Source organism: Papaver somniferum, unplaced genomic scaffold (genome assembly GCF_003573695.1).
Source record: "Papaver somniferum cultivar HN1 unplaced genomic scaffold, ASM357369v1 unplaced-scaffold_10, whole genome shotgun sequence".
Classification (NCBI taxonomy): domain Eukaryota; kingdom Viridiplantae; phylum Streptophyta; class Magnoliopsida; order Ranunculales; family Papaveraceae; genus Papaver; species Papaver somniferum.
Window position 1 is genome coordinate 12,057,057 of NW_020618825.1, and position 11,597 is coordinate 12,068,653.

An 11,597-nucleotide genomic window follows, 5' to 3' on the forward strand; every position below is an offset into this window, starting at 1 on the left:
AAGAAACGCCATTGTTGGATTATGTAAATTTAATGGTCAAGGTTTGATCAAATTAGCTGAATAATCTGGAGAGACCCGAGAAAAAAACTTTGTTTCTCTGTTTTCCCAAACAAAATTGTTTTACATGCAAAACATATGATCAAAAAGCTAAGAAATAAAAATAATTATAAACCCATTTTGGAATAGTTCATGAATAGATTTTGAAGATCTATGATACAAACTGTTGAAACCATCAGCAATGGCAACTCTTGTTTCATCCAATGATTACACTTCAACTAAGTCTCCCCTTAAAGATTCAAAGATTTCAATCAAAATGATCAAAGATTTTTTATCCCACTGAGGTACTTCTCCCACTAAAGGTAACAAACCTCAAAATGAGTTGGACTAATTTCGTTCTTCCATCATCCAATCAACCGAGGAAAAATCAGATTGTAAATCACTATTTTAAAATAAACATCAGTGTCTTTTTTTTTCTTTTTTTTTTTTTGACTTTTGTTAGAGGGAGGAGTGCAAAAATCGTTATACTAGTAGAAATATTTTTTTACTTTGGACCAAACTATCCTGTTCAATAACCCACAGTCACGCACTTTTTCCCCATACCACCAAAACCTAATTCGAGCCGACTAAATCTACACAGATATTTTTCTTCCTCCATTGATATTTACTATGTTATTTTGGTTCTTGTATGGTTCTCTAAGAACATGGGGTTCCTCCATTAATTGATGTGTAAATCAATATGAGTTCTTCCTGTTTTGGATTTTGACAGATGAATACGAGAGATTAATCTGATATTGATTTTGCCACAAAAAAGACGTTGCCTTCGATGATCACAAAGAAAAAAACAAAAACAAAAAAAATCAATTCCCGTTAAAGATTCTTCTCCGTGGTACCCTCTTTAACCTATACTCATGATTCGATCCAAGTCCCCGTAATATTGATTCTTCAAAAGAAAACAAATCTCTTTTTTTTTTTTTTTTGATTTCTGCATCATCAATTAGAGCAGTTAAGTCTAATGGGGAACCATTAAAACTTCTCTACAAGCAAGGTCTTCTTTCTTCTTTATAGTAATGGTGTTGATACATTTGTTGATTCGGAAATCAGAGCATAGTGTTAAAAAAATCAGAAACCAATTTATTTTTCTTAAAACAGACAGGAGGAGGCATTCTATGGTACTGTATAAAATTTCTGAGATGAGTTGTCGGTCCTCTTGGGTTTTGTTGGTGGAGTTAATGGTGCAGGTGGTGTTCGTTTGGATTTTGGAGAATCGGTGTAACTTTTATAAGGTTAATGGATGTAATTAACTTTTATAAGGTTAATGGTGTTCATGATCAACGCCACCATGTTAAGAAAAATATTTCTATAAGACCCCATCCTAGACCATCCGTAAACTGTTGTCTAGTGTGGATTTTTATTTTTATGTTAGATACTACTTCTTCTCCTCTTATTATTTGAAATTGATATATTGAATAAATGGATGAATTTTATGTTCTCAACTGGTTGGTTTGAAGTGAATATTTATCTATCACATCACAGTCAACGTGAAGTCTGGGTCCTGAAGTTTAAATCGAATTGGAGAAGTGTCGATGCATATTGCATGCTTGTTTATATGTTTGTTAAAGGCGTGTGCCGATATTATTAGGACGGATATCAATCCGAAAATCTAATAGCCAAACTTATTTGTGGGATTGGTGCTCTTTTCGACCGGACATAATTAATCTATAGTGGCTAGTGCCAACACAACCTTTCTTATATCAAAAAAATAAGAAAACTTTAAAAACATAAAATTGCAAAAGTAAATGCTTACCTACGATCAATTTGATATAATCACATGAATATATCAATCGATATTCAAAGAAAATAAACGAAGTACAGATTTACCAAACAAACTGAAGTCCATGTTGGTTGTTGCTGCATGTTGGTTACTCCAGTTGCAGCCATCTTTCTAACTAATACCAGGATAATAGTCTAACTACATAATAATTCACTATATTGCAGCGAATAGTAGTGAACCAGAATCATCATGTGGAGTTGACGACATTGACGGTTCTCCTGATAACACGTACTTGCATGGTTTCTGACCTGGTACTTGCATGGTGAACTCTACGGGACAACAAGGGCTAGGACAGGGTGGTGGTGGTGGAGTGGGTGGTGAAGGAGATGGCGGAGTTGATGATGGTGATGGAGGTGGGGCAGAGGGTGAGGGTGAAGGTGATGGAGGTGGGGGTGAGGGAGGTGAAGGTGATGGAGTAGGAGAAGGGGGTGAGGGTAAAGGTGGTGGAGGTGATGAAGATGGAGGAGTGGGCGATGGTGGTGTCACCATTGCACAACAACATTGGCATAAAAATCGATCGGTATCTGTTGGTAAACATTGACTCTTTTCTAATGAACTTCCGGATACAGAACATCCTCTTTGACATCGACTTTCACAAATGTTACAATCTGTGATTGTTAGATTTAATATTTCCACATTACAAAAAGGAGGAGGAGGTGATGGGGATGGAGGTGGTGTTGAAGGTGGACTTGGTGGTGGTAGCAATGGTGATGGAGGTGGGGGTGAGAGTGTGGGTGAAGGCGGTGAAGGTGATGGAGAGGGAGAAGGTGGCGAGGGTAAAGGTGGTGGAGGTGATGAAGATGGAGGAGTGGGCGAGGGTGGTGTCACGGTTGCACAACAACATTGACATAAAAATCGACCGGTATCTGATGGTAAACATTGGCTCTTTTCTAATGAACTTCCGGATGCGGAACATCCTCTTTGACATCTATTTTCACAAATGCTACAATCTGTGATTGTTAGATTTAATGGTTCCACATTACAAAATGGAGGAGGGGGTGATGGGGATGGAGGCGGTGTTGAAGGTGGACTTGGTGGTGGTAGCAATGGTGATGGAGGTGGGGGTGAGAGTGTGGGTGAAGGCGGTGAAGGTGATGGAAAGGGAGAAGGTGGCGATGGTAAAGGTGGTGGAGGTGACGAAGATGGAGGAGTGGGCGGCGGAGGTGTCGCAGTTGCACAACAACATTGACATAAAAATCGACCGGTATCTGTTGGTAAACATTGACTCTTTTCTAGTGAACTTCCGGATACAGAACAACCTCTTTGACATCGACTTTCACAAATGCTACAATTCGTGATTGTTAGATTTAACGGTTCCACATTACAAAAAGGAGGAGGGGGTGATGGGGATGAAGGTGGTGCCGAAGGTGGACTTTGCGGTGGTGGTGATGGTGATGGAGGTGAAGGAGAGGGTAAAGGTGGTGGAGGTGATGTAGAAGAAGATGGGGGCGAGGGTGAAGGTAGTGGAGGTGATGAAGATGGAGGAGGTGGAGAGGGTGGTGTCACGGTTGCACAACAACATTGACATAAAAATCGATCGGTATTTGTGGATAAACATTGGCTCTTTTCTAATGAACTTCCAGATACGGAACATCCTCTTTGACATCTACTTTCACAGATGTTACAATCTGTGATTGTTAGATTTAATGGTTCCACATTACAAAAAGGATGAGGAGGTGATGGGGATGGTGGTGGTGACGAAGGTGGACTTGGTGGTACCGATGGTGATGGAGGTGGGGGTGAGAGTGTAGGTGAAGGCGGTGAAGGTGATGGAGAGGGAGAAGGTGGAGAGGGTAAAGGTGGTGGAGGTGATGAAGATGGAGAAGGTGGCGAGGGTGGTGTCACGGTTGCACAACAACATTGACATAAAAATCGATCGGTATCTGCTGGTAAACATTGACTTTTTTCGAGTGAACTTCCAGATATGGAACATCCTCTTTGACATCTACTTTCACAAATGTTACAATTTGTGATTGTTAAATTTAACGTTTCCTCAGTACAAAAAGGAGTAGGAGGTGATGGGGATGGAGGTGGTGATGAAGTTGGACTTGGTGGTGGTGATTGTGATGGAGATGGAGGTGAAGGTAAAGGTGATGGAGGTGATGGAGAAGGAGATGGGGGGGAGGGTGAAGGTAGTGGAGGTGATGAAGATGGAGGAGGGGGAGAGGATGGTTTCACGGTTGTACAACAACATTGACATAAAAATCGACCGACATTTGTTGGTAAACATTGACTCTTTTCTAGAGAACTTCCGGATATGGAACATCCTCTTTGACATCTACTCTGACAGATTTTACAATCCGTGACTGTTAGATTTAATGGTTCCACATCACAAAAGGGAGGAGGGGGTGATGGGGATGGAGGTGGTGACGAAGGTGGACTTGGTGGTGGCGGTGATGCTGATGTAGGTGGAGGTGAAGGCGAATGTGGTGGAGGTGATGGAGAGGGAGAAGGTGGCGAAGGTGAAGGTGGTGGAGATGATGAAGATGGAGGAGGTGGCGAGAGTGGTGTTATGGTTGCACAACAACATTGACATAAAAATCGATCAGTACCTGTTGGTAAACATTGATTCTTTTCCAATAAACTTCCGGATACGGAACATCCTCTTTGACATCTACTTTCACAAATGCTACAGTCTGTGATTGTCAAATTCAAAGGTTCAACATCACAAAATGTAGGAGGAGGTGGTGGAGATGGAGGCGGTGGTGATGGAGAAGGAGGTGGGGGTAAGGGTGAAGGTGGTGGAGGTGATGAAGACGGAGGAGGGAGTGATGAAGGAGGTGGGGATGAGGGAGATGGTGGAGGAGGTGACAGAGATGGGGGAGGGGGAGGTGGCGATTGTGATGGTGGCGGGGGTGATGGAGTAGGTGGCGGTGGAGATGGGGGTGGGGGAGAGGGTGATGGTGGAGGAGGTGGTGGTGGTGAAGGATAAGGAGGTGGAGGCGAAGGTGATGGTGGGGGTGGTGATGGAGGTGGAGGTGGAGGTGAAGGTGGAGGAGGTGATGGTGATGGAGGTGGGGGTGAAGGTGGAGGAGGTGGTGGGGATGGAGGGGGAGGGCTGCAACAACACTCGCACGTTATCAAAGCAGAAGATCCTGGTGGTTTTGTTGCACAATATAAATTTGTATTAACAAGATTCTTGTTTTCACATGTTTCCTCACAGCTACCAGCACATTGGCTGCATCTTGGGCTGCCAACATAAAACGAAATCTCTTCGTACAAGTTTCCTTCTGCTTTACATATATCTTCTATTACGGACGTATATAATAGTGACAAGGTCTTATCTTGGGGTAATGCAGATGGGAGAGAAAGTGATGCTGCAGACTTTATTGCGTCCGTCTCAGGAGGTGCTTCACAACAACATTTGCAGTCTACATAGGGTCTTTTTATGAATAAACCAGTAGACTTGATTTCGCAAACATCTCTAACAGCAGATCTGCCGATCTTAGAGCATATACTCTCACATTGGTTTGTACACCAACCGCAATCCTCCATGTCTGAAGGTGATTTGTATTGGGCATAGACTTCTCCTGTCATGCATTGTGAAGATGCAATCTCTGCATAGTGAAAGGATCAACGAAAACCATTAGACACATCCCTCCTTATTCAATACCAATAACAATTTGGAACTAATCAATATAGACAATAACTTATACGATTAAATGATATAAAGAGGTATCACTTTGCCTTATGTAAGGCTTGTGAATACTTACGTGAATAGGCAGACAAAGCAAGTATTGCAAAGAGGAAAACCCTCGAAGGCATCATGGTGATCATTATGATGTTAGTAATGAGATACCCACTTAGGTTTTAGGGTGGATTTCTGTGATCAATCAACTTGTCTATTTATAAAACAGAAGTTGTACCACTTAACTGCCCACTTAGATCTACAAGAGTACGTAACTCAAAATTATTTTTTGTTATGGTGTTAATTTTTTTAATAAACATGCCAGAGTTGTGCAGATTAAAATTCAATTGAACTAAGAATCAAAACAAAAAACAGCAAATTGTAGATTTGTTTTACTACATAAAATTCATTTCTCTATTTCCGTCGTTTTCTAATCGTGTATTTGTTTTTATATAATCAGTAAATATTTTGATCCATCTTCTATGTGGAAGCTTAAACATATATCGCCAATCCATATTGGAAGGAGGAGGGTGAGATTGAAAAGGCAGGCCATGCCTAGTAAACCCATGGACGGTTGTTGAGACTTGAGAAAGTGAAGTAGAATGAGCTTTATCATTTCTTTGGGCCAGGGCCAGGGCCAGATTTCGGTTTCCACTTCTCCTGGCTGCCTCATGAATTCTACCGTGCGAACGGGAAAAACTGAAATAGTGTAAAATTGGAAAAATAAATTTTGGTGCCAACGTAGGAAACGTAAAGCATCACAATAAGACGTTAAATAGTTATCTAAAAAAAACAATAAGACGTTAAATATAATTCTACGTAATCAAATAAACCCATAGTCGGGGATATGAACTGCTTTTCCTGATAATTGTTAAGGGTAAAGCCAATTTTATTAGACGAAAAATCGATTTTGGGTGGATTTAACGAAAAACTTTCCCCTTATCAATAATCGTTTTTTTCCAATCAATTTAATACTGATAACTTGGTAACCATCTTAACAACTAACTCTTCGGTGACGGTCTTGACATGTACATATGCTCTACTATTTTAACGCCATTGATTTTTTCCTGCTTTTTAAAAAGCTCTTGAATGTTGATGATTGTGCGGCGTCTTGAGCTGACTGTTGTTCCTTTTTTCCTTTTTATTACCTGGTCCATCATATCTTTCTACATTTCCATTAACATTACTATTATAATTTTTCTATTGGGATCCGCTAGTATTGGGTTGAGGGTTTGAGTTTATTTCTGGTGAAGAATAAGGAGACCCAGGTTATTGAGAAACATTTATAGTCTCGTAAGGTGATTCCTTTGGTACTTGATATCATGTCGACAGATCAGGGTTATATATCGGTTCAGCTTTCTGAGTTTGCATGGAACATGCACAGTGGCGGAGGCATTTTTCGATTTTATTTTTGTCACAAGTTGATTGGAAAATGGCCACTCCGTCGTTCGAATCTTGGCTTCCCCGCTGAACATGCATGCTTCGTGCTTGAAACTCGCATATTTTGTTTTTTGTCATTCCTCCTAAGTTTTTCGTTACTGCTAAATCACTTATTACACCAAATATAACCTCAAATTAAGACGAGCGGTAAAACCGAATCCCATCTTCTTCTTCTTTTGATGTAAAAAGGATTTAAATTAATCAAGAAATATAGTACAAAATGTTTATGAACTCATTTTTATCAAAAACATTGGAAATAACAATAGATTTTAAAACCCTGTGCTGAAGATGCATTACTCGAGCTTCTTTTGCAATGTAGTCCGCTGCGGAGTTATATTTCATGTTTTTATACTTTACCTGAACTTGCAGAAGTATATAAACATTTTTACTTTGCGCATCCACTTTGCGTAGGTAAAACCTTAGCCCATCCACTTTGACCAATTTCCCTTTCCACTTTGGGGTGGGTGGGAATGGTAAAAATTTGCGCATGCCACTTGATTTTCTCTAATTGGGTGAAATTTTTGCTTTTCTCTAATTGGGTGAAATTATTGAAATGTTAACTAATGTTTTGAACCTGTAGTAAATGATAAACCAGTCTATATTTTATATAGAAGTTCCAATCAACTAAAACTATATGATATAGATAAACCGAACAGAATAGATAAACAAAACCCAAAAGTACAATCCGACAGTCTTATATATCATGTAACATGCCTTGACCATTTGTTTGAAGAAAAACAATCGGTTGATAAAATAGAGTAAAATGGAGATCAATGATTCACTTGTGGGAGATTACACTTTTTCTGTCTCTTGTACCAACAAATCAGACAATTTCAAGTGGATGTTGACTAACGTCTATGGTCCAAATAATCCAGTGGAGGGAACTGAATTTTGGGTTGAATTAGACAATGCTTGCAGATTATAGGATTTTCCTTGGTGCATTCGGGGTTACTTCAACATTATCAAAAAGTGCGATGAAAAGAAGAAGGTACTAAGATTCCAAGGAGCATGACTCAGTTCAATTTGTTCATTGAGTAACATGATCTTATAGACCTTCCTCTCAAGGGTGCGAGATATACGTGGTCCAATGGACAATCAAACCCAGTGATGTGCAAACTAGATATATTCATCATTTCCCCTTCTTTTGAAACTGATTTCCCTTTCATCTCCCAACTTGCCAAATCCATGCCTACCTATGATCACATTCATATTCTTCTTGATATTTTGATCCTAGTTTGGTCCCTAGTCCTTTTATGTTTGAAGTAATGTGGTTTTTGGAGAATGGTTTTTTATAATTACTAGAAAATCGGTGGATTTCTTTTGATTTTGCAGGTGCTCCCAGTCCTGTACTTTGGATGAAGCTAAAAGCCCTAAAGGAGGAGTTAAGCATATGGAACAAGGAAGTTTCAAGTATACAAATACCAGAGTTAGTGAAATCTTGAAAGAAATACAATGTATTGATAGTATTGTTGAGGACAACACTTTATCTGAAGACGATATCAACAATATGCTATCTTTAAAGACTGAATTTGAGAAAACAACTCACGTGGAAGATTAAATCAAAAACACAGTGGCTTCAAGAAGGTGATAGAAATACTTCTTTTTTCATGAGAAAAGCTTCAGCTAGAAGGAGTCACAACAGAATCAAGCATCTCTACATTAATGGTGTGTTGGTGGATGACAAGAAGATACTTCAGGAGCATATTGTGGAGTATTACAACTCTTTATCCACTGATGAGGAGGTAATTAGACCTGAACTTGAAAATATTACTTTTGATAAGATAAATACCCAAGAAAGTGAAATCTTAGAAGCAAATTTCACTGAAGAAGTAGTAATTCATGTTATTCAAGATTTGGGAAATGATAAAGCCCCAGGTCCAGATGGTTTTTCAATCATTTTTGTTAGCAAATGTTGGAGTTTTCTTAAAGATGGTATTATGAATATTGTGAACGAGTTTTGTTCTACATGTCAAATTTATAGTAAGTACATCTCCACTTTCATCACTTTGATTCCAAAAAAAGATTACATTGAGACAATTAAGGATTGTAGACCTATTTGTCTCTTAACAAGTGTTTACAAAACAATTTCCATAGTATTAGCATCATGCAAGATTCAAGTTGGTAATGGACAAACTTATATCTCATGTTCAATGTGCTTATAAAGAAGGAAGACAAATATAGATGGTACATTGATTGCCAATGAACTTGTGGACTCTAGACTTAGATCTGGTAAAGATGGTATTATTTGCAAAATTGATCTTGAAAAGGCTTTTGACATGATTAATTGGAGATATCTGGAGTTCATTATTCATAAAATGGGTTTTGGTAGTAAAATGTGTAAGTGGCTGAGGTTTTGTTATTCTACTTCAACTTTTTCAGTGTTAATCAATGGTTCTTCTTTTGGCTACTTCACTAGCTCAAGGGGTGTGAGACAAGGTTGTCTTGTTTCTCCTCTTCTCTTTAATATTTCCATGGAGGGTTTCCCTAGATTCATGGATAAATCTTCTCAACTCAGTATTTGCAGTGGCTTCTCAGTAATCCTTCTAGTATTACTGTAAACCACTTGCATTATGTTTAGGAATTACATAATCTCTTCTCAGCTCTCAAGTGTTTTGAGTATATTGGTGGTCTCAAAGTTAATACTTCCAAGACAAGACTCATAGCAATTGGCGATGTGCCAGAGTTATCTGTTTGGGATTCTGAACTTGGTTTTCGGCATGCCTGTTGGTGCTAAGGAAACTTCCAAGCGTATATGGGATCCCATTATTGAAAAATTTGAGGAGAGACTGTCACTTCGGAGACAAATTTCACTTTCTAAAGGAGGTAAACTTGTTAGACTTAAATGCATCCTTAGTTCACTGCCTATTTACTATTTCTCTCTTTTCAAATCCCCTACTTCTGTTATTAAAATTCTAGAGCGGAAAATGAGAAACTTTTTATGGGAACATGGTGCTGGTTCAAAAGTTTCCCACCTTATAAACTGGAGATTAGTTTGTGCTGATAAAGAGAAAGGTGGTTTGGGTGTTTGTAATTTGAGATTAATGAATTTGGCAATGTTTGTTAAATGGTGCGGGAGGTTTGGTCAAGAAAAAAAATTGGTTGTGGTATAGAATTATTTCTGACAAGTATGGTGATGATTACTCTTGCTTGGTGCCAAAAAATATTAAATCTTCACATGACGTTTCCTGTTGGGGGACAATTGCAGAGACTGCTCATCTGGTAAGTCTTAATTCAGTGCTAATTATCCACTCTGGAAGGAATATTTCTTTCTGGAATGATGTTTGGTGTGGAAACATATCGCTTGCTTCTTCTTTCCCCTCTCTTTATAAGATTGCTGGAAACAAGTACTCTAAGCTTGCAGAAGTGATATCTCCTGACAGAAATTGGTATTTCAACTTTACACAGTACTTCACAGAGTTTGAAACAAAATATTTTCGCTGAGTTCATGCTTAGGATTGGTGATTATCCTGCAGTTTTAGATGGCCTGCAAGATACCAGGAGATGGTCCCTTCACATCTCAGGTTTATTTAGCGTTAAAACTCTATATGCCAAGATGGTTGAAGATTGTGGCATTCAAGATTTTCCATATCAATTCGTATGGAAGAAGTCAGTTCCTTCAAAGGTTAACTTTCTAGTATGGTGCTTAATGCATGAAAAGCTTAATACTGTCTATATGTTACAGGATAAGGGGGTGGATATATACAATTCTTGTGTTCTTTGTGGAGACTATATAGAGTCACATGATCATATATTTCTTCAGTGCAAAATAGCACATAATCTTTGGTCTTCGGTAATTCCTAGCAACTGTTGGTCCTGGGTTATACCTAGAACTATGAGAATGTTAGCTCTTGGTTTGCATCATGGAAACTTTTCCAACGCAAGGAATTTTGTATAGAGCTTGAGTCAAATCACACATTCAAGACAAATTATGATCTAGAGATGGAAGTGGAATCCTTAATCCTTTCATGGGAGAATGTGGCAGGAAAGATTGTTCATCTAAAGTTTGCTTGTACTGTTTTTAATAATTGGGAAGACCCTTTTGTTTAGCTTTGATGTAATCTTTCCATTTTTTATCTACTTCTTGTAGAAAGTTTGTATATTCTTCTATATTTAATACATCTTTTCTTCTTATCAAAAAAAAAAAAAGAAAGAATGTACCCAATGAAGTAATGGTGGTAGATTCACATGGACTAACAGTCAACAACCACCTCTGCTGGTGAGGTTGGATAGACTTCTTGTCACCGATGATTGGATGACACAATTCCCTGCTTTACTTCAGTCTAGACTTAAAAGACCCATCTCAGATCATTCACAAGTTATGATAAATTGTAACTCTGGTTCCAATTATGTTTCTCCTTTTAGGCTAGATAATTATATTTTATATCATCCATCTTTCCTTGATAATCTAAAGTTATGGTGGGATAACTTAACTTCGATTGGTAAACCTAGCTATGTTTTTTCTAAGAATCTGCAAGCTTTGAAGCATTTCATTAAGTCTTGGAAGAAATCTTTGGGTAACCTATAATTTCAGATCAATTCTATTGAAGAGTTTATTGATGTGCTTGACTGCTCTGAAGAGATTTCGCAACTCTCAGTGACTGATGTTGTAGCCAGAGAAAATGCTAAAATTAAACATGCCCCTCTCGCTTTGGATTTAGCTAGGAAATGGGGTCAACGAGCCAAGGTGCAGTGGATCAG

General features: G+C 38.6%; 3 protein-coding genes across 3 annotated transcripts; 2 read left to right on the forward strand and 1 right to left on the reverse strand.

Moving 5' to 3' along the window:
- Positions 1-2,090: 2,090 nt before the first annotated feature.
- Positions 2,091-2,678, forward strand: LOC113326351 (glycine-rich protein DOT1-like). Its single transcript, XM_026574097.1, has 2 exons — positions 2,091-2,361; positions 2,479-2,678. The coding sequence occupies exons 1-2, from the start codon at positions 2,091-2,093 to the stop codon at positions 2,676-2,678; spliced, it is 471 nt and encodes a 156-aa protein (XP_026429882.1).
- A 435-nt stretch (positions 2,679-3,113) lies between these two features.
- Positions 3,114-4,364, forward strand: LOC113326352 (putative glycine-rich cell wall structural protein 1). The gene is made up of 4 exons (XM_026574098.1): positions 3,114-3,327; positions 3,508-3,657; positions 3,829-4,010; positions 4,122-4,364. The coding sequence occupies exons 1-4, from the start codon at positions 3,114-3,116 to the stop codon at positions 4,362-4,364; spliced, it is 789 nt and encodes a 262-aa protein (XP_026429883.1).
- A 12-nt stretch (positions 4,365-4,376) lies between these two features.
- LOC113326353 (leucine-rich repeat extensin-like protein 2) lies at positions 4,377-5,655 on the reverse strand. Its single transcript, XM_026574099.1, has 3 exons — positions 5,545-5,655; positions 4,496-5,388; positions 4,377-4,445 (listed from the first exon to the last, which is right to left on the reverse strand). The coding sequence occupies exons 1-3, from the start codon at positions 5,606-5,608 to the stop codon at positions 4,377-4,379; spliced, it is 1,026 nt and encodes a 341-aa protein (XP_026429884.1). The 5' UTR covers positions 5,609-5,655.
- Between the last annotated feature and the right edge of the window lie 5,942 nt (positions 5,656-11,597).